The following is a 24,984-nucleotide window of genomic DNA, read 5'->3' as shown; positions in this document are numbered from 1 at the left end:
CCTGGTTGTTTGGTAAATGTTTCAAAGTCTATTTACTTGAAAGCAAAATGTTGCATGATCATAATAAAAAAACAGTAACTAACGAGAATACATTATTGGTTAGCCTCTTTCAGTATGAGGAAGTTGAGGGATATAACTTGGACTTTGGTATTTGAAACTTCTAGGATATTTTAGTGTTTCAAATTGTCCTGGAAATCTAGGACATGATATTCCTGTGAGCAGAGGAAAGTAGTGGTTGTCTAAATGGGAGACTGGCTCTGCCTTTCTCCTCTCGGTGGAATTTGTTCTTTTTAATGCAAATGCCTCAGTGTGAGGAGTCTGATACTTTTGAACAGGTCAGTGTGTTACATATTAGATCTACCCTCTTTGGAACTGAAGGGCTGGACTTAGTCTTAAAGGAAGATGTGAGGAAGAAAATTACACTTTTTGTTTTAATTTCAGTTAGGGCAAGCCTGCTTAGACTTGCAAACTATTTCTTTTGATATTGCTCTCTTAAGTTACTTCAGTTGGGACTATAGTGCAGTTCATAATTTTCATATTTTAAAAGTGAATAACATTTCACTGAATCATTCTCTTTGGTTCTAAGGTCACTGCTATAAAGTCATAGAAAACTTAGTGAGTTGGAAAAATCAACATTAAAATCTGGTCTTAAATTGCCAAGATATAATTTGTAGCAGATTTTTTTTTCCTTTTTGGTGATCTCCAAAAACTGGTGTTTGTCTTAGAATTCCATGGTAGTAGCCAAATTAGAGTTACAGATTTGCCTGTCTAAAAAAATTCATTGCCTTGACTGGTGTGGCTCAGTTAGTTGGGCATTGTCCCTCATAGCAAAAGGTCTCTGGGTTCAATTCCTGGTGGGGGCACATGCCTGGGTTGTGGTTTTGATTTCTGACTGGGGCATGCATGAGAGGCAACTGATTGATGTTTCTCTCTTGCATCTGTGTTTCTCTCCCATACTCTGGTTTTTCTTCAGAATGCACAAACCTTTTGCCTTTTTCTGTTTCTCTCCCTTTTTTCTCCCTCCCTTCCCATGTCTCTAAAAAATAAACAAAATCTTTATTTATTTTTTATAATTTTTTTATTTAATTCTTGTTCAAGTACAGCTTTCTGTCTTATATTCCCAACCCTGCCCGCCCCCTGCTCCATGCTCCCCCAAAATCTTTAAAAATGATTCATTGATACATTAAAATTTATTTTTTTAAATCTATTAAAAAATTTTAACTTACTTTTAGAGAGAGAGAGGAAAGGATGAAGAAAGAGAGGGAGAGAAACAGCAATGTGTGGTTGCCTCTTGCATTCCCCCTGCTGGGGACCTGGCCTGCAACCCAGGCATGTGCCCTGATTGGGAATTGAACCAGGAACCTTTTGGTCTGCAGGCAGGCACTCATTCCACTGAACCACAAGAGCCAGGGCTGATTTTTAGTTTTAAACCTAACATATGCTCATTTCCTGTGTCTGGATAAGAGAATATCCTAATATCTCTTATCCTAATATTTGGATAAGAGAACATTTTAAGAAAATGAGAATAATTCATAATCTTACATTTAAGATACCTTAGCATAGTTCATATTTTGATAATTTTTTTCATTATTTTCTTAAGTGAAACCATCTTAACATAGTTGAGATAATATTGTTTATATAGGTATGTATTTCAATCTTTCCTTTAGTATAACTTTAAATTGCCAAAGAAAAGCTCGAGTACCCTTTTACATTCATTCATTCTTTCTCTCAATAAAAAATATATACATATGTAAATGTTACTATGTAAGTTTGTAACTGTACATACACGTACATATATACATTTGCACTCAGGCACTATTGTTGGTTGCTTTGTGGGAAGTTTATTGTCTTTTAGGGCACAAAAGTTAACTGTAATGAAAGTAGACCATGAAGAATGTCTATGTTCTCTTGGAGTTCAGGCATGGAGCCCCTCTGGATTACCAGAACTTTGTCTCACAGAGTTTCTTTGTTTGTAGATTCCTCTGTTTGGCGCTAAGACTGTTGGCCAGAGAAGTCCTGATGGTCCAGTGCTGAGCAAAGCTGAATTTGTTGAGAAAGTTCGTCAGAGTAACCAGGCCTGTCATGATGGAGATTTCCACACAGCTATTGTTCTGTACAATGAAGCTCTGGCTGTTGACCCTCAGAACTGCATCTTATACAGCAATCGATCTGCAGCGTATATGAAAATCCAGCAGTATGACAAGGCCCTGGATGATGCCATCAAAGCTCGACTTCTCAATCCCAAATGGCCTAAGGTAGAAATTTGATTTACCTTCACAGAATCTTTTGTGCTGATTTTTAATTTTGATGTAAAATTTTATTGCCTCAGTGCAGATGTAAATATTTTGATAGCCTGTACCTTGGCAAAATGTAGAATGGCTTTGTTGAGTTGTTACACTAGTGAATGGTTTCCTTTTTTCTGCTTTGGAAGTATGCTTTCTATGTCCAATTTTAATTCTTTTCCTGTATGTTTAAGATTTGAACTTTTTTTTAATTCAGCTTCTTGATAGGATACATTCTAGTTATTTAATAGGTTTTGGACATCATCTTTATTTTTGCACAGATGTTTTAGATGGAATGTGATAGTCATTTTTCTCTCCTTTGATTTAATTACTCCCTGTCATTACTTATTTTCAGAAAGGTATTTGACCAGAGAAATTTCCTTTTCTAATAAATCATTGTAATTATCTGGATTCCCTTGAATGGTTTAAGGATTGAGTTATCTTTGTTTTATAAATATACTTTATTTTCAGTGTGCCCATTTACTGCCTAATTCCCAGTTTATTTTAGAAACAATTTCTTAAGGTGTGACTGAAGTGTTTGAGATATTTTTTATTGAATGCAAAACTATTTGATCCCATTCTTGGTTGTTGGGTTAACAGAGGTTAATGGCTCTTTCTTAGAGATTTAAAAAAGATTCTTAATGTCTTAATGGTATGTCACAGTCATCTTATTTTATACTTCAACTTTAGTAGGTATTTTTCGGCCTCACTCAGTGGAATTTCCAGTATTGCTGCTGCCTCAAAAATTGTTTAGTATTCTGTAATTCCATAAAGGATTTCTTTTTAAAAAATTGTTTTTCAAATACAGTTGTCTCCATTTTCAGCCTGCCCACCCCCACCTGCCACCCTCGATCCTACCCCGTTTGGCTTTGTCCTTGTGTCTTTTATACATGTTCCTTGATGACCCTTCCCCTTTTCTCTCCTGTTATCCCCCCTTCCCCTCCCCTCTGGTTACTGTCAGTTTGTTCTTTATCTCAATGACTCTGGTTATATTTTGCTTTAGTAATATAATCATTATAAATGAAGCAAAATCTGCTTTTAGAAAATTATTATATGACAACATTTGGGAGTTTAAATGCTGTTTTCAAAGGACAGGCCTAGGTTCAATATTTTTCCTTCTATTAATGACATATGGCTTTGGGTAAATGTCTATTTTATTTTTTCTTTTAATTAATTAATTAATTATTAATATATTTTATTGATTATGTTATCACAGTTCTCCCATTTCCCCCTCTTTATTCCCCTCTGCCCTGCACATGCCTTCCCACCCACATTTCCCCACTTTAGTTTATGTTCATGGGTCATACATATAAGTTCTTTGGCTTCTATATTTCCTATGCTATTCTTAACCTCCTCCTGTCTATTTTCTACCTATCATTTATGGTACTTATTCTCTGTACCTTTTCCCCCTCTCATCCTCTCCCACTCCCCCGCTGATAACCCTTCATGTGATCTTCATTTTTGTGCTTCTGTTCCTGTCCTAGTTGTTTGCTTAGTTTGCTTTTGTTTTTGTTTTAGGTGTGGTTGTTAATAACTGTGAGTTTATTGTCATTTTACTGTTCATATTTTTATCTTCTTTTCCTTAGACAAGTTCCTTTAACATTTCATATAATAAGGGCTTGGTGATGATGAACTCCTTTAACTTGACCTTATCTGGGAAGCACTTTATCTGCCCTTCCATTCTAAATGAAAGCTTTGCTGGTTAGAGTAATTTTGGATGTAAGTCCTTGCCTTTCATGACTTGGAATACTTCTTTCCAGCCCCTTCTTGCCTGTAAGGTTTTTTTTTTTTTTGAGAAATCAGCTGACAGTCTTTTATGGGCACTCCTTTGTAGGTAACTGTCTCCTTTTCTCTTGCTGCGTTTAAGATTCTTTCCTTATCTTTAATCTTGGGTAATGTAATTATGATGTGCCTTGGTGTGTTCCTCCTTGGGTCCAACTTCTTTGGGACTCTCTGAGCTTCCTGGATTTCCTGGAAGTCTATTTCCTTTGCCAGACTGGGGAAGTTCTCCTTTATTATTTGTTCAAATAAGTTTTCCACTTGTGGCTGTTTCTTTCCACCTTCTGGTACCCCTATAATTCGGATGTTGGAACGTGTAAAGATGTCCTTGCGGTTCCTAAGCCTCTCCTCATTTTTTTTTTTTGAATTCTTTATTCTGTGCTGGTTGAATGTTTCTTTCTTCCTTCTGGTCCACTCCATTGATTTGAGTCCCAGTTTCCTTCCCATCACTATTGATTCCCTGTGTATTTTCCTTTATTTCACTTAGCATAGCCTTCATTTTTCCATCTAATTTGTGACCATATTCAACCAATTCTGTGAGCATCCTGATTACCAGCATTTTGAACTGGCATCTGGTAGGTTGGCTATCTCTTCATTGCTTAGTTGTACTTTTTCTGGAGCTTTGATCTGGTCTTTCATTTGGACCATTTTTTTTGTCTTGGCGCACCTGTTACATAATAAGGGGCAGAGCCTTAGGTGTTCACCAGGACAAGGCAACCCGGGTTGCTGCATTGTGATGCTGTGTCTGTGGGAGGGGTCCGAGAGGAAACGATGCCAGTTGTTCTGCTCTCTGCTGGTTTTCAGTCACTTCCCCTGCTACCCACAAGCAAATTGGGTCCTTTTGGTGCTGGCTGCTGGGTGGGTGGGTTTGTGTACATTCTAGGACCCTGTGGGTCTCTCCAATGAGCTCTCCTGTGAGGAGCTCTCCTGTGAGGCTGGGAGTTTCTCTGGCTGACCCCTCAACCCCCACAGGTATTTTCAATCAGTGTTTTGAGGCTTTATTTCTCCGCTGGAACCCTGGGTTGTGTGATCTGTCTCACTCCCCAGTTGTTCCTCCAGGTTTATCTGTGGGCGAATGTGGAACTGCCCAGCCCACAATCCACAGCTTCACCCAGTCCTCCAGCTGCCTTGTCCTGAGTCCTCTCCACCCTGGCTGCCCATCTCCGCCCCTCCTACTGGTCTGGATGAATGTTTCTTCTTTAACTCCTTGGTTGTCACACTTCCATACAGTTTGATTTTCTGTCAGTTCTGGTTGTTTTTGTTTTTAAATTTGTTGTTATTCTTCTTTTGGTTGTGCAAGGAGGCACAGTGTGTCTACTATGCCTCCATCTTGACTGGAAGTTCTTATTTATTTCAATTCAGTAAATATCTATTAGGTACTTACTATAGATAATCATAGTTCGGCTACTCTCTGCTCTGGTAACAGTATTTAATTGATTTTTAAAAAATTATGCATACTGCCTTGGCTGGTATGGCTCAGTGGATTGAGCACCAGCCTGTGAACCAAAAGGTTGCCAGTTTGATTCCCAGTCAGGGCACATGTCTGAGTTGAAGTTGGGGGCATGTGAGAGGCAACTGATTGATGTATCTCTCACACATTGATGTTTCTCTCTGTCTCTTACTCCCTTCCTTCCCCTTTCTATAAAATGTACATAAATAAAGTCTTTAAAAAATGATGTATACTGACTTTTAAAAAATTATTTTAGAGTTCTACCTCTTCTTAATGATTTGGGGGAAAAAAGGAATGTATTAGTGATCTGTATTTGTATCTGCCAGCTTTTGTTCTGTAACAAATCACTGCAAAATTTGGTTGCTTAAAATAATAACCACTTATTTAGCTTAAGATTCCCTATGTCAGTTGTGTAGCTCTTCTGGTTTGGGCTGATCCAGCTGATTCCTGCTGGACTTGCTCACATGTTTGAGGTCATTTAGAGGTTGGACTGGTGGTTGAATCATCTAAGACACTCTCATCATATTTCTGACATTTCTGACACTTGGTATGGTGTTAGCTGGGGTAATAGCACATGTCTTTTATCATTTGGCAGATTTTCCTGGGCCGTTTTTTTAAAGATGTGATTTATTTATTTTTAGAGAGGGGAAGGGAGGGAAAAACATCACTGTGTGGTTGCCTCTCATATACCATCTAATGGGGACCTGGCCCACAACCCAGGCATGTGCTCTGACTGGGAATTGAACCAGCAACCCTTTGGTTTGCAGGTCAGCACACAATCCACTGAGCCACACCAGGCAGGGCTTCCCTGGGCTTCTTCACAGGATAGTTGTAGGAGGATTCCAAGAATAGTAGAGGGCCCCAATGCCCAAGCATTTTTTAAGTCTGTACCACATTTGCCATTGTCTCATTTGCCAGAACATATTGCATGGCCAAGCTCAGAACCACTTTAGGAGGGGATTACCCAAGGACATATAGCAGGGAAGGATTTATGGCCATCTTTGTAATTGACCTCAGTATTCTTTGTCAGGTCACATGAACAGTATGGCACATATTCATGTACCATCACTTACAGGAGATATCCCTTTTTAATCTATTTTATCCCTTTTGTATCTATTTTATTTTGACTTTTTACCCTTTGTATTTCTGTTCTGGAATTTTCTTGAGTCACATCTTTTCAGACAAGTCAGTTGTGAAGTAGTTACTATCATTGTAGTGTGAATTATGAGTTATATAAATAGTCATATTCTTTAAGGGTTCCTACCGTAGGAAGAGAAACCCAAAGGACTAGTAGATTTTCATATGGTATAACACCATGGAAGGGAAAGTTTTACAGGGGGATTTTCCCATTAGTTTTAAAGCACATGATAAATGCCTCTCTTTCTTCAAGGATTTAAAGCTCTTCCCATTCATTGATTGTTCCTGATGACAGAATTCTGTCATTGGGTGTAATGCTTGATGACAGAATATTATACCTTATTTCTCAGGTATTATACCTAATGACAGACAGAATTATATGTAAGAAAGAAAATTTTAAAAAATATCTTGGCAACATGTTTCATTTCGATGTACCTATATTATAATAGTAACCAGATATAATAGTTCTTATTGAATGCTTATTTGCTGAAGGATTGTCCGAATCCTTTTATTTGTGATATCAATTTTACTCACAGTAATCATATGGAGTAGATATTATTATTCCAACTTTACAATAGAGTATATAGTTTTAGAGAATTTATTAATTTTTTTAGAGAGAGGGAGAAAGAGGGAGAGAAACACTGATATGAGGGAGAAACATCGATTGGTTGCTCCCTACGTGCCCCAACCCAGGCACATGCCTTGACCAGGAATCAAACCAGCAACCTTTCACTTTGCAGGATGATGTCCAACCAACTGAGCCACACCAGTTGGGGACAATAGAGAATATTTATACCTAGTGAGAGATTAACTAACTTGTCCAGGACATCTAGCTAGTAACTGTAAGAGTTGGACTTTTTAAAAAAAGATCCTCACCTGAGGATGAGCTCACTGATTTTAGAGACAGGGAAAAGGAGTGAGAGGGAGAGAGAGAAACATTGGTTTATTGTTCCACTTATCTATGCATTCATTGGTTGATTTTTGTATGTATCCTGATTGGGGATTGAACCTGCAACCTTGGCATATTAGGATGATGTTCTGACCTGCTGAATTACCCGTCCAGGGGCTTTTTAAACCACTGTAAGCAGGTAATATTTTATTCAAAGACTAATGGGATATCACTGGAAGATTTTAACTGGAGGAATGACATGTTTAATGTATGGTCCGTGTAGTTAAAGGTTATGAATATGATTAATTTCCACATATTTATGACTTTCCAAATTTCCATGTATTATTGATTTCAAATTTTATTCCATTGTGTTTGGAGAACATACTTGATACCATGTCAGTCCTTTTAAATTTACTGAGGCTTGCTTTATAGTTTAACACATTATCTTGTCCATAATGTTCCATGTGCATTTGAGAAAACTGTGCATTCTACCCCCATTGTTGGATGGGGTATTCTGTGGATGTCCAGTATGTCTAGTTTGTAGTGTTTGTTCAAGTGTTCTATTTTCTTTTTTTAAATATTTTATTTATTTATCTTTAGAGGGGAAGGGAAGGAGAGAGGAAGAGAAACATCAATGTATGGTTGCTTCTTGTGCATCCCCTGCTGGAAACTGGCCCCTGCCGGGAACTGGCCGGCAACCCAGGCATGTGCCCTGACTGGGAATCGAACCGCGATCCTCTGGTTTGCAGGCCTACAAATTACATCTTTATACATTATAAACCCATCAGCATAGTTTTATAATTAATTATTGCCTTATGCCATTTTCTTTTAAATCAAATAGTTTTTTTAATTGATATTCTGTATTTGGTGAGACATTGTGTTCACACTGTTTTAAATTCTTTTTTTTTTAAGATTTTATTTATTTATCTTTAGAGGGGAAGGGAAGGAGAGAGGGAGAGAAATATCAATGTATGGGTGCCTCTTGTGCGTTCCCTGCTGGAAACTAGAGTGCAACCCAGGCATGTGCCCTGACTGGGAATCGAACCATGGTTGTTTGGTGTTTTAAATTCTTTAGATGGCATTTTGTTTAGTACTTTGAATATATTTATAATAGCTAATTTATAGTCTTTGCTTATCTCTCTCATGTCAATGTTTCTCTCTCTCTCTCCTTTTCCCTTTCCCTTTCTCTCCCTTCCTTTTTCTCTAAAAGGTCAGTGGAAACATGTCCTTGGGTGAGGATTAAACATAATAATAATAAAATAAAGAAGTCATTGTTTAGACCACCTGGCTCAGCACTTTCATGGACTTTTGGAGATTTCCCATTCACAGTAAACACCGGGCTGATAATTGTATTGCAGAGCGTTGTTGCCGATGCCTCCACGTTGCTGTTTGCTGTGTGGACAAAGGATCTGCAGCTCTGCCGCAGCCACTAGTCACACAGGTGGTGAATGTGCACCACATACATCAACGTTTCTCTTTCCCGCACCTTGGCAGTATCCTTGTGGATGAGTATGGTGTGGAAGAGGGCTGTCAGCAGGAGCTACTAGACGTGCTCCACGCACTATGTATCCCCACCTTTCAGCTGCTAGAATAGCAGAGTGGGTGCAGAATCACCCTGACATCGTGGATGACCTGTTCAGGCTAGTCACCAGGTTTATTCAGTGTGGCCCTGTTACCTTACTGAAGAGCTAGGTGGTCATCCCTATCTTACGGTGAGCCACTGCCTCTACTATTCTGGACCACCAGGATGCCAACCTCAGTGTCGTGAGGTTCCTACGAGACCTTATCCATCCAGGGGTAGCCAACAGTCATGAAGAGGACTTTGAATTGTGGAAAGAACTGATTGGACAGGTGATGAAGCAGCTTGGACAGCAACTTGTAAGCCAGGAGCGCCACACATGCTCTTTTTGTCTCCCCCATACCCTACCAAATATGTCCGAAGTGCTCTGGGGGGATCATGCAGGTTGACAGAGCAACTTCTTGTTGATGGTTAGAGAATTCCTTGATAGGTTTGTCAAAGGAGTCAACTGTGGGAGCCCTCAGTGACACACAAACAACTAACGGATTTCCACAAACAAGTCAGTAGTGCTGAGGAATGTAAACAGGTTTGCCGGGCCTTGCGATACTCACAAGGTTGCCTGTTTGATAGCTCTCATTCCTGCACTGTTCTGTCACCCAGGGATGTCTTTTTAAATTAGAAGACAGGAATAGACAATAAAAAAACCATGCTGTGCCCCACAATGAGAAACCTTCATTTTGGCAGCGGGGCCTTCACTGCCACCAGGGTATCCCACCCAACAGGGAGAGATTCCAGTCTTTTGAGGCCATCCTGTGGAGGTCCTGTTTGGCAGTGTGAAGGAAAAATCAGCGTGGTTTTAAAAAAGATGGCTGCAGCCTGTCTGGTGTCGTGGGAGAGGAGCTGTTTTCTCTCTCTCTCTCTACACACACATACACACACACACGCACACACACTTTTTGGTTTCCTGGAAAACTTGTTTCTAAAGTGAAAAATAATTTTAAAGAAGTAAAAAAGACAAAAAGGAAAATTAAACTGAAACCAGAACTGAAACATTTGCCTGGTAGTGAATGACACGCAATCATTCATACATGTACTTGCACACATATGCTAACATGCATGTAAGCACACAGGAAAAGAAAAGTACAGACATTCTCTGAAACAAAAACCAGTTATTTAGGGAAAATGAGAATTCAAATGAATTAAATGGCTGCCATTGGAAAAAAAGATTCAGGATCATCTCTTAAGGTTTTTTATTGTTTCGTCCTCTCACTTTCCCATGTTTCTGTATTATTTCCCCTCCTTTTTGTAGCAAAGTGAGTAGGAGTTTCTTCTGTCCTCCCCAGCCATTTCTTACCACCTTTAGAGTGGTTCAGGCAGGGAGGAGTGAGCAAGGAGACTTTTCTGTTTTATGTAGAGGGCATATCAGGGATACTAGGACCTGCCAGGGCCAAAGTTCGTCTGGATCCCAGCCAACTCTGACCACCCTATTCAGTCTCTGAAATCCCTTCCAGTCCATAACGAGTTGTCAGTCTTTTACAAAAGATCCAAAATTGGGATGAATGAGATACTAAGTTTTAGTGTTTAAGAATTTTTTTAGTTAATGTTTTACCCACAGACAAAGTAAAAAAGAGGATGGGAATATGGAAAAAAGTGTTTACAGGGCTAACTGTATTTTACTAAAAAATATGAAAATTATTTGACTTCACGGGGATGAGGTGGGAGCGGGAAGCCCAAAGCAGATCTGAATGTTTTAAACAGGTTGCGGTTCAGCAGAGGCATTAGATATGGTGCTGCTCTCTCGGGTGCTGTGGCCATCTCAAGAACAAGTCAACAACAACAAAAAATATAAAATAAAACATTTTAAAATTTATTTATTTTTAGAGAGAGGGGAAAGAAGGAAGAAAGAGAGGGAGAGAAACATTGATGTGTGGTTGCCTCTTGCATTCCCCCAACTGGGGACCCAGCCCACAACCCAGGCATGTGCCTGGATTGGTGAACCTTTGGTTTGCAGGCCGACACTCAGTCCACTGAGCCAACACTAGCCAGGGCAGAAAGAAAAAATTTTAAATTAAAAAAGTCTTTGTTTAGTAAGTCTAATATCTGGATTTTTTTTGTGGGCTATACTTACCTTTTAATGTTGTTTTATTGTCTTTTGTGAGTTAGTGACTTTCTTGGACTAATTTTTAAAGTCTGTATTCTTTGTCATATGTAGCCACCGAAGTCTGCTCAGTTAGCTAAGGGGTCAGATATTGATCAAATGCCTTGAACCACCCTGACTGGTGTGGCTCATTTGGTTTGGCATTGTACTTGCAAAGTGAAAGGTTGCCTGTTTGATTCCTGGTCAGGGCACATGCTCGGGTTGCAGGTTTGGTCCCTGGTTGGGGCACACAGTCAATCGATGTTTCTTTCCCTCTCTTTCTTCCTCCCTTCCCAAGTCTCTGAAAAATAAATAAAAACCTTCAAAAAAGTGCCTTGAACTAGTATGTCTTCCAGCCTTTGTTGAAGAGGGCTGGGTGTGTGTAGAGCCCTGCACATTCTTAGATTCCCAAGAATATTTTGGAGTTTTTCAAAGCCCTGTATAAACATAATTCTCCAAATTTTTCTTAACTTTTTTTTAGCTTCATATTTATCTATCTTGTATTTCTACTTCAGGCAGCTATGATGTTAAGCAGTTGACACTGATTGTGTTGACACCTGCCCTGGCTGTTTTGCACTGAGCCACCCCCGAGTCAGGTAAAACAAAGCCCTGTGACTAGGGCTTTCTTAGGGAGCTGCCAAAATGTCAAACAGTGGTAATTTTCTGGGGGTGGGATGTTTTGGGGAGCTCCAAATCATCCTGACTCCTCCATTGACTCCTAGGCTCTGATTTTCACAAATATTGTGCTTACGAAGCAGTTGGTTTTCAAGTCGACCACAGGGCTAGGGAAAGGGGGTAAAAATGGTAAAAGGTAAAACCCCACAAACTTGGTATTGTTTGAAACTCAGCAGTTTCCCTTGAAGAAAACTTCTTGGATTCCTGCAAGTTGTTTTATTTCTACAATTCTGAAAAAGTTGACTTTTGACAAGTTTTGCTTGTGTTTTATTTCTTTTAGAACAGATTTTTGAGGAGGTTCTTACTCTGTTGTTTTGAAAGTGCTCCTTTCTCTCTCTCTCTCTCTCTCCACACACACACACACACACACACACACACACACACACTTTTTGGTGTGTGTGCGTGTGTGTGTGTGGTGAATATAAAATACCATGGTTAGGGAAATGGAGAGTAGGAAGGGGAAAGCAAAAGCATGCAGACTAATGACGATGCTTGGACTGGAGCAGTGGTTCGAGTTAAGACTCACTAAACTGACTGAAAGGCTCTCACTGACCTCGTAACAGTCGTCTGCTCGCTGTAGGCGGTGCTGTCTCTATATTATAGGTAAGGTGGGATTCAGAGAGATTTAAGTAATTTGCTGGGAGTCAGAAAGTAAGAAAAAAAATCAAGTTTAGAAATTCTATTTACCTGACTCCAGATATTCTTTTAAATAAATAATATAGTTATTCTTTAAAATAATTAGTTTATTGTTGTTCAATTACAGTTGTCTGCATTTCCCCCCACATATTTTATTAATATCTCTTCCTCATGGCGGTAAAGTTTTATGTCAGATACTAAGTTCATAATAAATATTTACAATGGAGTTCACTATCTTCCTTACATAATTATTTTTCATAATTATATTCTTGTTTTTAAGATGGTGAGAATTTATTCAGACGTGTTTATACACAGTTGAAAGGGTTAATCGGGAAAGGGGATTCTTCATGTGTAGGAATGTGACCCTTCCCTTAAATTTAAGTGAAACTTTATAATCAACTATGAGTGAAATTCATCACAGCCAGCCATTACTTTTTTGTTGTTGTTTGGTTTTTTTAAAGATTTTATTTATTTATCTTAAGAGGGGAAGGGAAGGAGAGAGGGAGAGATATATCAATATATGGTTGCCTCTCGTGCATCCCCTGCTGGGAGCTGGCCTGCAACCCAGGCATGTGCCCTGACTGGGAATCAAACTACGATCCTCTGATTCTCAGGCTCGCGCTCAATCCACTGAGCTACACCAGCCAGGGCCCAGCCATTACTTTTTTAAATGTTACAGATTGTATTATCAAAACAAATATTATTACCAATTTATCTATGGGAATCAGTGGTTTATTATTACAAATCTATGCTGTAATGTCTTAAACACAATTCCATGACAGGCTTATTATTTGTATGCCTTTGAAACTGTGTTTCAGGTGGTTTTGGGTTAATCTATAAATTGTACACACACATACACACATATAAATTTTTAATTACAGAAGTGATTCAATATTCCTTTTGAAAAAATCTCAAGCAATAAAAATTGTATTTCTCTCATCTACTGCTCACCACATTCCCCACTCCAGTCTGAGTATTTTTTTTGAGCTCTTTTGTAGTGTATGTACAGCTCTACACAAATGTACACATGTGCTCACACATACAAAGTTACATACTTTTTATAGAAAAGGGATACTTTAAAAAGTATTTTATTCACTTATTTCTAGAGAGAGGGGGAGGGAGGGAGAGGAACATCAGTGTGTGATTGCCTCTCTTGCACCCCCCACTGGGGACACAGCCAGCACGTAGGCATGTGCCGTGACCGGGAATCAAACCAGTGACCCTTCGATTTGCAGGTTGCCACTCAATCCACTGAACACACCAGCTAAGGCAAGAAAAGGGGTACTTTTTAAGTGTTAGATTTGTGGGGGGTTTTTTTTGCTAACTTGTATACCTAATTATTTTTATTAGCTGTATAATATTCCACATTATGAATATGCCAATATAATATTTTTGATTTTTTATTTAAGGTGAAGATAAAAATCTATAATAAGAGATGAGGTAAATATGGTTGAAAGGTTTCTATTTTCTTGGGTACACAAATGAAGGCACACAATAGTCTTTGTTTCTTTGTTATTCAAGAAAAGACTGTAGAGACTATAACAAAAGTACATTTTCTGGTTGCCCACAATTTGATTGGTGGCTTTTTCTATTTGATGTTGAAGTGGGTCTCCTGTAAGTTCACTGGTCATTGTTTACTTATTTATATATTTAGTTTTAATTTTACTGTTGTTGATTTGAGATGAAAATCACAGTGTTTTTAACTGAGAGAAATTTTTCTCATAAACATGAGCCTGAGGTAGTGCAGGGTTCACAGCATCTCCTTGGAAACCAGGCTTTTGTGGGACAGAACCAACTCGTTTAAGATGGATGCTTTGTCCTTAGGAAATGATGCAGGAAGTCTTGTTGTAAAGGAAATTCAGGATATAGGAGCTCAAGTAGTTAAATTCTCTCTGTCATAATTCATTTCAAGAGTGTTCTAACAACCAAGTTATAAACATATGATAAGTAACAACTTTTACTTCCAGCTCTCAGATGGTACGTATTTATCACTGAGGAATGTGAATGCATTGTTTTGAATGAAGTGAAAGTTTTGTCATTTATACTTGACAGTTGATTAAACTATAGAGATGTGCTTAACGGGTGATATTATTTAAAGTGTGTTAGTACATTCAGCTTCTAAAGGTTTCTATTTGTCTTGTCTCCTGTAATAAAAGCTTGATAGCATTTTTTATGTTAATGAAAACAAACTATTCGAGGGATTTACGCAGTCATTTTGAAAAAGTAGTCTCAAAAATTTCAGATTAGAAGTTATGAAAGCAACTTCAGAAAACAATGGCAAAGAAATAGTTTTTCCAAAATATATTTTAAAATAATAATATTAGTAGATGACCAATATAACCTAAATAAAATTAATCTTTTTTGGAAATTGAAGTATTACCAAAATTGGAACATTCTTCTTATATTTTATTATTATAGCAACATAGGAAGTTTTTTTTTAAGATTTTATTTATCTTCAGAGGGGATGGGAAGGAGAGAGGGAGAGAAACATCAATGTATGGTTGCCTCTCATGCATCCCCTGCTGGGAACTGGCTCGCAATCCAGGCATGTGCCCTGACTGGGAATCGAACTGCAATCCTCTGGTTCACAGGCCTGTGCTCAATCCACTGAACTACACCAGCCAGGGCAACATAGGAAGTTTTTGAATAAATTTAGTCATTGTTTAAATTTAGTGATTTTTTTCCTTACAGGAGATGAGTTTATATTTCAGAAATGTTAATCATACTGTGTCAGCTTTGAAGAGGGCTTTAAAAGCATTATTTTTACATTATATATTTTTAAAGTTATTTGTAGATAACTTTCTAGAATTTTTACATTATTACCTTCGTTTGAATTCTCTGGAAAGAGTACCTTCTGGTTTAATTTAAGGAAACTATTTTTTTCTTGCTAATTGAAGGAGGCTTTTAAGAATTGAAGTTAGAATTGCCTCATGTGTTTATTAGTTTGGATAAATTTTGAGATGCACTATGTGCTACTGTCAAAGCATTTATTTATTTTATTTTAAAGTTGATTTTAAAATAGTTTTATGTGTTTGTTAGTTTAAATATGTTTTTTAAACTATACTGCTCTCCATTGTCAAAGCATCTATAAATTTTATTTACTTATATATATTTAATTTTAAAATAATGTGAAACATAACAGAAAAGTTGTGAGATTATTTCAAAGGACTCCAGAATACTGTACATCTAAGTTCCCCCAATAATGAATAGTTTACCATATTTGTCTTATAATGTACTCCACATCAAATAAATTGTTATTTTCTGAACCATTTGAGAGTAAGTGCAGACATGATAACTCATCACCCCTAAATCCACCAGTACGTATTGAGACTGCTCTGATATAAAGCCACAGTGTAACCATTAAATTCAAGACATTAACAGTGATACAGTACTGCTATTTCATCCACAGATCTTATTCAAATTTCAGTGATTGTCCTAGTGATACAGGCACTTTCCTTTCTGGTCCAGGACCAAATACCTGGCAAGAAGTTTGCTAGGAGTCTGTTCAGATAGACTGTATGTAGCATCAGGGCAGCACTATGTGCTCACGTGCAAATAACTTATTTGATTGACTTGATTTTTACCACTCTTGGGTCCTTATTCTTGTTTCCTTTGTTTGGGCCCTGACTTTTGATCACTAAAATAATATTTTTATCCTTTGTTATGGATTGTCAGCCTTTGCCCATATTACCTAACCTGCAGCTCACTGCTGCTAGTCTGGACTCTTTGTCCTAGCAGTAGTCCTGCCTGATTCTCTTTGTCCTAGTAGTAGTTCATCTCTCTTTTTTGTTCCTTTATCATAATGATACTTGTATGTAAGGGATAAATAACATTTTTGTGCCTCATCTACCATGCCAGGTCCTCATGTCAGGTGCCTCTTCTCTGTAGAATTTAGGTACAGTGTGGAATTGTTGACACTCAGAATAATTTCATGTGTCAGCCAGCATTAGGATTATATAAAGCTGAATAGAGCTACACACCGAGAACTGCGTGTGTGTATGTGTGTGTAGATTATATTGTGCTGGGAATCTTGAGGTACACATGTGCTTTGGAGTTATTTTGGATTATGCTTCTGCGGTTAGTGTCTGTGATCTTAATGTGGTTGCCTCACCTACAGGAACTTCTTAGGTGGTAGCATGTTATTTCATGAGGAAGTGAACTAACGAAATCATAACCTACCATTTGGGATTGGTTGCAACTCTTGGAATAGATCATTGTAGGCAGAGTATTTACTGTTTGAGAATTAAATAGCCAACATTATTATGATACAGATTTGTATCAGTTTCTAAAAGTTGGAGGTCTATTTCCTGCATGTAAGTTTATTATGATTCTAATCACTCAATGGATAAATTTTAATGGTATTTGAACATAGGCATTTTAAAAGTTGTCTGACATTGTATTGTGGGTTTTCCAAGAAGTTAGATTAAAAGGTGGCATAAATGTCTGGTTAAAAGTAATACTTTTTCTTAATGATAAAAAATTAAATTTAGATTTAAAATCAATTTGGATAAAGAATTTTTATTATCTGAGAAGCAGTGATTTGATTTCCCGAAAGTATTGAGAAAGGGAAGTATTTTCAGTGCAATTGACCTTAAGTACATGCATGAGGAATCCTTTAAAAATCCATGTGACTGTATATTAAGAGCTGCAAATTGTTAAGTGCAGCTTGCCTTTGGTTTTATTAATTTCCCAGACTTGTGCGCCCTCTTGTGTTTAACTTATAGTTAAGACTATTCTACATTATGTGACTTTAAGGAGTTTGATGAGTTGGGTAAGTACACAAACCTTTGTGAAGAGTTTAAAAATTTTCAGGTATAATGATAAATATTATGAAGAAAATATATTAAGTGCTTCCCTGGTTCTGTTCCCTGCACTTACTTTTACATACTCCACATCAAATTTTATTATATTTAAGGAATGTATTTATTGAGGTATATGTCCTTGAACATATTTTTTAAAAGGCCAAGAAAATTTAACTATACTATCATTTTTATATGAAGGTTCGTGGCTGTTGTAAGCTATGCTGGGTTATCATGCTAGAAAGTACTTGGCACATTGTAGGTCTTCAATAAATATTTGTTGAAAGTAAGAGTGGAAGTGTTATACCTAATTACTTGTCTTTGCTTATTGACTGAAATAATTGAAATTAGCTGGATAATTGCCAACTTGATATATTCTGAAAGACAGTTTTTTGCTCTGGTTCCAAAGATACCTAGAGAACAAGTGATTTTTGATCTCGGGGTTAGTATTTATTTGAAGTAGGGCCTTTACATGTAATGGTACTTATAACTGTATTAAAATCTCAATCAACAGCCTTCTTCTAATTGACATATGACTATCCCCTCCCCTTATCTGGACCCTTTATGGACTGAATTACTTTTGATTGATTTTATGAATCTCATTAGACTCAGATAAACTTTGGTGCAGGTTGAGACGAGCCATTGTGCCAAGCCTATTATACAAGCTTAGCAAATAGTGTCATAAACAAAGCCTTTCTTTCAAATGGGGCAGGAACTAAAAAGGTGATTGTAAAGAGTTCATTACCAAAGGTTCAGGATTTGAAAATCCCTTGCCTGCCTACTAGATAATAATAAAACCCTCTTACATTTGATTTTTATAGGCAATTATAGGCCAAATCATACAATTTAGAGATGAGATAAAGGACCTTACATGGCTTATTTATTATATTATTATATTCTCACATTGGATACAACTTACCTTTTAAAGAGTGAGATGTAGGATTCTTCATGTAAGTCCCATAGATCTGTAACTATCTAGTGTCAGAGAGTGGTAGATTTGTCCTTGATTTTAGCATTGATTTGTCCTGTATGGACTCTTACCTGTGCTTGTGCCCTTGTAATTTTCATTGAATAAGTATTGAATTTCACTGGTAGTTTTGCAATCTCCCAAATCACTACTTCAAAAGAAATTACTCTGTAAAAAGTTACTTATATAGTATGTTTTTCTATGGATTTGCTGCTCTATATCACAAATAAACATACTCATAATCCTGTCCATTTTGTTCTTGTTATATGTAGCATGTAGATTTATATTTTGACTTTTAACTTTGACTTCGTCACTAACAGATTTAAGAGATTTCATTTTTGATGTACCCTGGCTGGTGTGGCTCAGTGGATTGAGCACCGGACAGTGAAGCAAAGTTTGCAAAGTCACTGGTTTGATTTCAAATCAGGGCACATGCCTGGGTTGCCAGCAAGATTCCCTGGTGTGGGGCACATGAGAGGCAACCACACATTGATGTTTCTTTTTAAAAAATTTTTAAAAATTTAAAAAAAAATTTTTTAAATATATTTTATTGATTATACCATTACAGTTGTTCTATTCCCCCCCTTTGTCCTGCACCCCCCTCCTCCACCATTCCCCACCTTTAGTTTATGACCACGTGTCTCAAATACTTTAGATTCTATATTTCCCCCACTATTCTTGCCCTCCCCCCTATCTATTTTCTACCTACTGTCTATGCTATTTTCTGTACCTTCTCCCCCCTTCTCCTTCTCCCACTCCCCTGTTGCTAACCCTCCATGTGTTCTTCATTTCTATGGTTCTGCTCCTGATCTAGCTGTCCTCTTGGTTTGCTTTTGTTTTAGGTGTGGTTGTTAATAACTGTGGGTTTGCTGTCCTTTCACTGTTCATACTTTTCATCTTCTTTTTCCTAGATAAGTCCCTTTAACATTTCATAGAATAAGGGCTTGGTGATGATGAACTCCTTGAATTTGACCTTATCTGAGAAGCACCTTATCTGTTCTTCCATTCTAAATGAAAGCTTTGCTGGATAAAGCAATCTTGGCTGTAGGTCTTTGGATTTCATGACTTGGAATACTTCTTTCCAGCCCCTTCTTGCCTGTAAGGTCTCTTTTGAGAAATCCGCTGACAGTCTGATGGGTACTCCTTTGTAGGTGACTGTCCCCTTATCCCTTGCTGCTTCTAGGATTCTCTCCTTCATTTTAGTCTTGGCTAATGTAATTATGATGTGCCTTGGTGTGTTCCTTCTTGGGTCCAACTTCTTTGGGACTCTCTGAGCTTCCTGGATTTCCTGGAAGTCTATTTCCTTTGCCAGACTGGGGAAGTTCTCCTTTATTATTTGTTCAAATAAGTTTTCCACTCGTGGCTGTTTCTTTCCCCCTTCTGGTACCCCTATAATCCGGATGTTGGAACGTTTAAAGATGTCCTGGAGGTTCCTAAGCCTCTCCTCATTTTTTTGAATTCTCATTTCTTCATTCCTTTCTGGTGGGATGTTTTGTTCTTCCTTCTGGTCCATTCCATTGATTTGAGTCCCAGTTTCCTTTCCATCACTATTGGTTTCCTGTGCATCTCCCTTCATTTCAATTAGTTTAGCCTTCATATGTTCCTCTAATTTGTGACTATAATCAACCAGTTCTGTGAGCATCCTGATCACCAGTGTCTTGAATTGTGCATCTGAGAGGTTCGCTATTTCCTGGTCACTTAGAGTTATGGACTCTGGGGCTTTGAGTTCTTCTTGAGCCATATTTTGGACTGTTTGTGCCTGTTACATATGAGGAGCAGAGCCCTAGGTGTTCACCAGAGCAGGGCAACTCAGTCGCTGGGTTGTGATGCTGTATGTGGGGGCGGGGTCAAAGGAAAGCAATGGCAGTCCCCTCTGCCACCTCCCGCCGCAGGGGCCGCGTGGTCCGTCCCACTGCGTGCGCGAATGTGCGACTGAGGTCATCCTTCTGCCTTGTGCCCTCACTGGGTTTGCTGGGGCCTGTGCGGTCCATCTCACTGCTCACTCCTCTGCTGGTTTATCTGCTCACAAATGTGTGACCGCGGTCAGTCTGCCCCTCATCCTCACTGGGTCTGTGATGCTACCCTGGCTGCCTGCCCAACCCTGCTCTGCTGCTGGCTCTGCCCCTCTTAACAGTCCTGGTTGAATGGTTTGTTGTTGTTGGACTTCTGTATAGTTCAATTTTCTGTTCTTTGGCTGTGTCTTTGTTTACTAAACCTTTATTGTATTCAAACTTGGTTGTGGGAGAAGGCACAGTGTTTCCACCTATGCCTCCATCTTGGCAGAAGTCCCTGATGTTTCTCTTCCTTCCTTTCTCCTTCCCTTCCCCTCTGTCTAAAAATAAATAATTAAAGTCTTAAAAAAAAGAGAATTCATTTTTGATATACCAAATGTGTAGGGGAATTTTGCTATCTCATCATATTTAAGATACTATAAAAATTTTTTTTTTAAAGATTTTATTTATTTATTTATTTTTAGAGGGGAAGGAGAGAGGGAGAGAAACATCAATGTATGGTTGCCTTTTGTGCATCCCCTGCTGGTAGTTAGCCTGCAAGGAACCGGTTTGCAACCCAGGCATGTGCCCTGACTGGGAAGGGATACTATAAAATTTTTTATAAATCTTCAGTAAATAATAATTATATGCATGGCACTATATTGATTATTTCTTAGTTATCAGTACTACATTTGTTGGGATTTATCTTTAGAAATTAACATATATATAGAAGTATTTACAGCTTTCAAATTGCACTTACATTTATTATTTCACTTTTTTTCTTGTTTCAGCCCTTTCAGGTTAGCATGGTAAGCATTTTTATGATGTCATTTAAAGATGAAGAAATCAGCTCCAGAGGGTTTGTGACTTGATTAAATGAATTGATATGTGGGGATTTTACTCTTCTTGTAAAATATAAAGGCTAAAAGTATAAGAGAATTTTATGATTACTTATTATGCTATTTTCACATTAAAGTTTTTTAAGTCTAATATTCATTCATGCGATGTACTATATATTGTTTCATATAAACAGATCATATCATATTGGCTAGTTGCTTTTCTGCTGGTAGCCAGTAACCCTGCTTGTTTACATAATTTTGTTAGTATTCATGGTGGGTTGGAAATAGTGTAGTGTGTATTGCAATATAATTCCCTTCTCCTGTGTTACTGACTACATATTGGAGACAATTCTTAGTCCCTTCTACTATGTACCCTTTGATTAAGGAAACATGAAATTATTTTAATAAAAATAAACAAGCAAAAATACCAACTCAAAAGCTTGTATACAAGGTCTGTCTGGAAAAAGTCCAGCCATTGTTAATATAAGGAGGATGGTTTGCATGTCATGATGTAACCCAGCAGCCAAGGAGAGTGGAATGGACTGCACATGTGTGAACAAGGATGACTTCACTGTACTAGTCAGTGGGGGTGGTAGATGTTGTTGAGTGAGCATGTGTACTGTGTGGCCATTGCATTCAAAATGACTGAGCTAGTAGAGCAATGAATCTGCATTGAATTTTGTGTTAAGCTGGAACAGTCCTCTGTGGAAAACTGGATGATTCAGAAGGCTGCAGCTATGGGCAACTGGTGATGGGTAGCTTCATCACAGCAATGTTTCAGCCTGTTCATGCATCATGTCTTGTGCAGAGCTTTTTGGCAAAACATCAAATTGCCCAAGTGACTCAGCCCCACTACAGCCCATATTTCTGTGCCCTGCGACTTCTGGCTTTTCCCAAAACTAGAATCAGCTTTGAAAGGGAAGAAATGAGATTCAGAAAAATACAGTAGGGCAGCTGATGGTGACTGGGAGAACTGTGTAAGGTCCCAAGGTGCCTACTTTGAAGGGGACTGAGGTGTCATTGTCCTATGTATAGTGTTCCTTGTGTCTTATTTTTCAATAAGTGTCTCTATTTTTCATAGTACATAGCTGGATACTTTCTGGGCAGACCTTGTACACAGTTTGTTTTGTAGGGGCTTGTGTTCTGTTGCACTGTAGTGGTATCTGATAAAACCAGGGAGTGACAGAACAGACACAGAATGGTGCCTGTCAGGGAGGGAGGAGACAGGGAGTTGTTCGGTAGGTACAGAATTTCTGTTCTGCAGGATGTAAAAGTTCTGGAGATTCGTTGCCCAACAACGTGAACAAACTAATACTACCAAGCCATACACTTAAAATTAGCCAAGATGGTAATGTTCTGTGTTTTAAAGTCTGTTATGATTAAATTTTTATTGTAAAAAGCATTAAAAAGGTAGAGAAGACAGAGTTTAATATATCACATGTTCAGAAATCTACTTGTAGAATGAGCAAATAATAATAATTTCTCTGCAGTGACTGTGGAGTTAAATTGGACTAAATCTTGGTGTTTAACTTGGTATTAGCCTGGAGGCTTCTACAGCACCTGTATCATCTCAGGTGAAATATAAACCTGCCTTTAAGTTTTAGGCTAATCCTGTAGTTTGTTCAGTTAATATGGTGGGACATTTTTGCTTTCAAATGTATTTTACTTTTTTCATTCTGTTTTTCTGATAATAGGAAGATATTTATTATATTTAGTGACATTTCTACACTTTTACTCAGGAACCCCCTCTCCAGATGTCTGTCTGGCACTCATAATGAGCTTTTTGAAGATATCCTAGGCTTTGCAAAATTAATAAGTGATTAACATAAGATCCTAGTATAGTCATCTGTGATGTACAGTAGTTAATGGAGGAGCCCTTTAATTCTTTTCCAATAATGACTGTCAAAATCTAATTATTTTAACTTCTATTAAAATGTTAGTAGATGCTGCTGTTTTATCCTTTAGTTCGAAGATTTAATTATAAAATAACCACTAAAAAGTAATTTATTAAAACAAAAAGGTTCACTAGCCAATAGCATAGTACATTTCCTTCTCAGTCTTAATTTCCCTTTTAGTGTTACCTACTTTGCAAATGTAACAATTCAAATTGGCAAATACTTATTATGTAACATTAAATAACTTCTCATCTCACTTAGAGTAAAATTCTTATCATGGCTCATAAAAATTCTTATCTGGCCCCTGCCTACTTTTCTGATATGATCTTTTATCACTCACTCATTGGCCCATTCTACTCTACGCACAGTCATTTTCCCCCTTATTCCTCAACTATTTGCTTTTCTTGCCTACTTTGGGCCTTTTGCATTTGCCACCTGAAGTTGTCTTTCCACATACAGTTTTGGCTGGTTCTTACATTCAAGTATCAGCTTGAATGTCACTGCTTAATCTAGTGTAACTACTTAACCATCTGTAGTCACATTGCCCTATTTTAATTTTCTCTCTGGCTTTTCTTTCTATCTGATTTTTTTTTGTCATTTGTTTTTGCCTCTTAGAATGTATGCCCCATGAGAATAGGGAGAGAGAGCTTGCCTTTTTTCCCACCACTTTATTCCCTGTGTTCAGAGCAGTGCCTGACTTGTAGTAAATGCTTAATAGTTGGACCAATGACTGCACAATTCGTTGTTGTGTCTTGCTTTGTGCTAGACACTGCCAAGTCCTGTGAAGGTATGGAGTCCTATGGAGTTCACTGAGATGGACAGTTAAATAACTATAATATACAAGTGATAAGTGTTTTTAAAAAATATTTTATTTATTTATTTTTAGAGAGAGAGGAAAGGAGGGAAAAAGAGGAGAGAAACATCAATGTGTGGTTGCCTCTCATGTGCCCCCTACTGGGGACCTGACTCAGTAGGTGCCCTGACTGGGAATTGAACTGGCAACCCTTTGGTTCTCAAGCTGGCACTCAATCCACTGAGCCACACCAGCCAGGGCCTGAAAATGTTAAGTCTTAAAGTAGAGGGATGTATAAAATGCTGTGGGGCCCTGATCAGTGTGGCTCAGTTGGTTAGGTGTTGCTCCACAAAGCGAAGGGTTGTGGTTCTATTCCTGGTTTGGGCACATGCCTGTGTTGTGGGTTTGGTCCTGGGTCGGAGCGTGTGTGAGAGGCAACCTGTCTATATTTCTCTTTCACATCGATGTTTCTTTCCCTTTCTTCCCCTCTCTCTAATAAATAAGTAAATCTTTTAAAAAGTGCCATGAGACCACAGATAAAAGAGTAACTAATTTCTCCTTGAGGTAGGTTATGGGGTATTAGAGGCGAATTAATGTATTATTAGTGCTCCATACTGTGGCACTTTGCAGATCAGTTACTGATTAGTTCTTGAATTTCTAACACTTCATTTAACTTTGCTATTTACTTTTCTGTAAAAAGATGGTGGTGATATTAACCTCAGTAATGCTGTAAAGATTAATTGTTTAATGTTGGCTAAATGCTTTGAAAGTGCCAAATGCTATATAAGCCCTGAAGTTCTTAATCATATTAACAACCACTTTCTATAATTAAGTTTTATTATGTACTGCGTTCCCAATTATTCACATAGAAATTAATGTGATACTTTTTAAGAGAGAATATTTGGGAGGGGCCTACTGTTATTTGACATGAACCTTTTTACATTGTTTTTCGTAGGAAATAATATCTGTATTTTCATTTTGCACCCATTTTCTCACACAAGTAGTAATGTGCTGTAACCTCCAGGGGGCAGTAGGACACCAAGAAAACTGTGTGTTGGATGAGCTTGAACCCAAATGTAGTCTGTTAGTCTTTAGCGACTCGCTTTGACATGCAGAGACTTCCCTTCTCACTGATAATATTTCAACAGGTATTGACTTTACCTTTTCTGTACAATTGGGTTTCCTTGTGTTTAAGA

At 37.9% G+C, this 24,984-nt stretch overlaps 1 protein-coding gene across 2 annotated transcripts in view; it reads left to right on the top strand.

The window, feature by feature from the left end:
- TTC28 (tetratricopeptide repeat domain 28) overlaps positions 1-24,984 on the top strand; it is a 583,146-nt gene that overhangs the window by 28,996 nt on the left and 529,166 nt on the right. For both annotated transcript variants that reach the window (XM_037052403.1, XM_037052402.1), the window contains exon 2: positions 1,977-2,255. In XM_037052403.1, coding sequence (XP_036908298.1) covers positions 1,977-2,255 — 279 coding nt within the window. The remainder of the gene's footprint in view (positions 1-1,976; positions 2,256-24,984) is intronic.

This window comes from Sturnira hondurensis, unplaced genomic scaffold, assembly GCF_014824575.4.
Source record: "Sturnira hondurensis isolate 20B ecotype Veracruz unplaced genomic scaffold, ASM1482457v3 Scaffold0007406, whole genome shotgun sequence".
In the NCBI taxonomy this organism is placed as follows: Eukaryota; Metazoa; Chordata; class Mammalia; order Chiroptera; family Phyllostomidae; genus Sturnira; species Sturnira hondurensis.
This window is presented reverse-complemented; position numbering and strand designations above follow the sequence as displayed.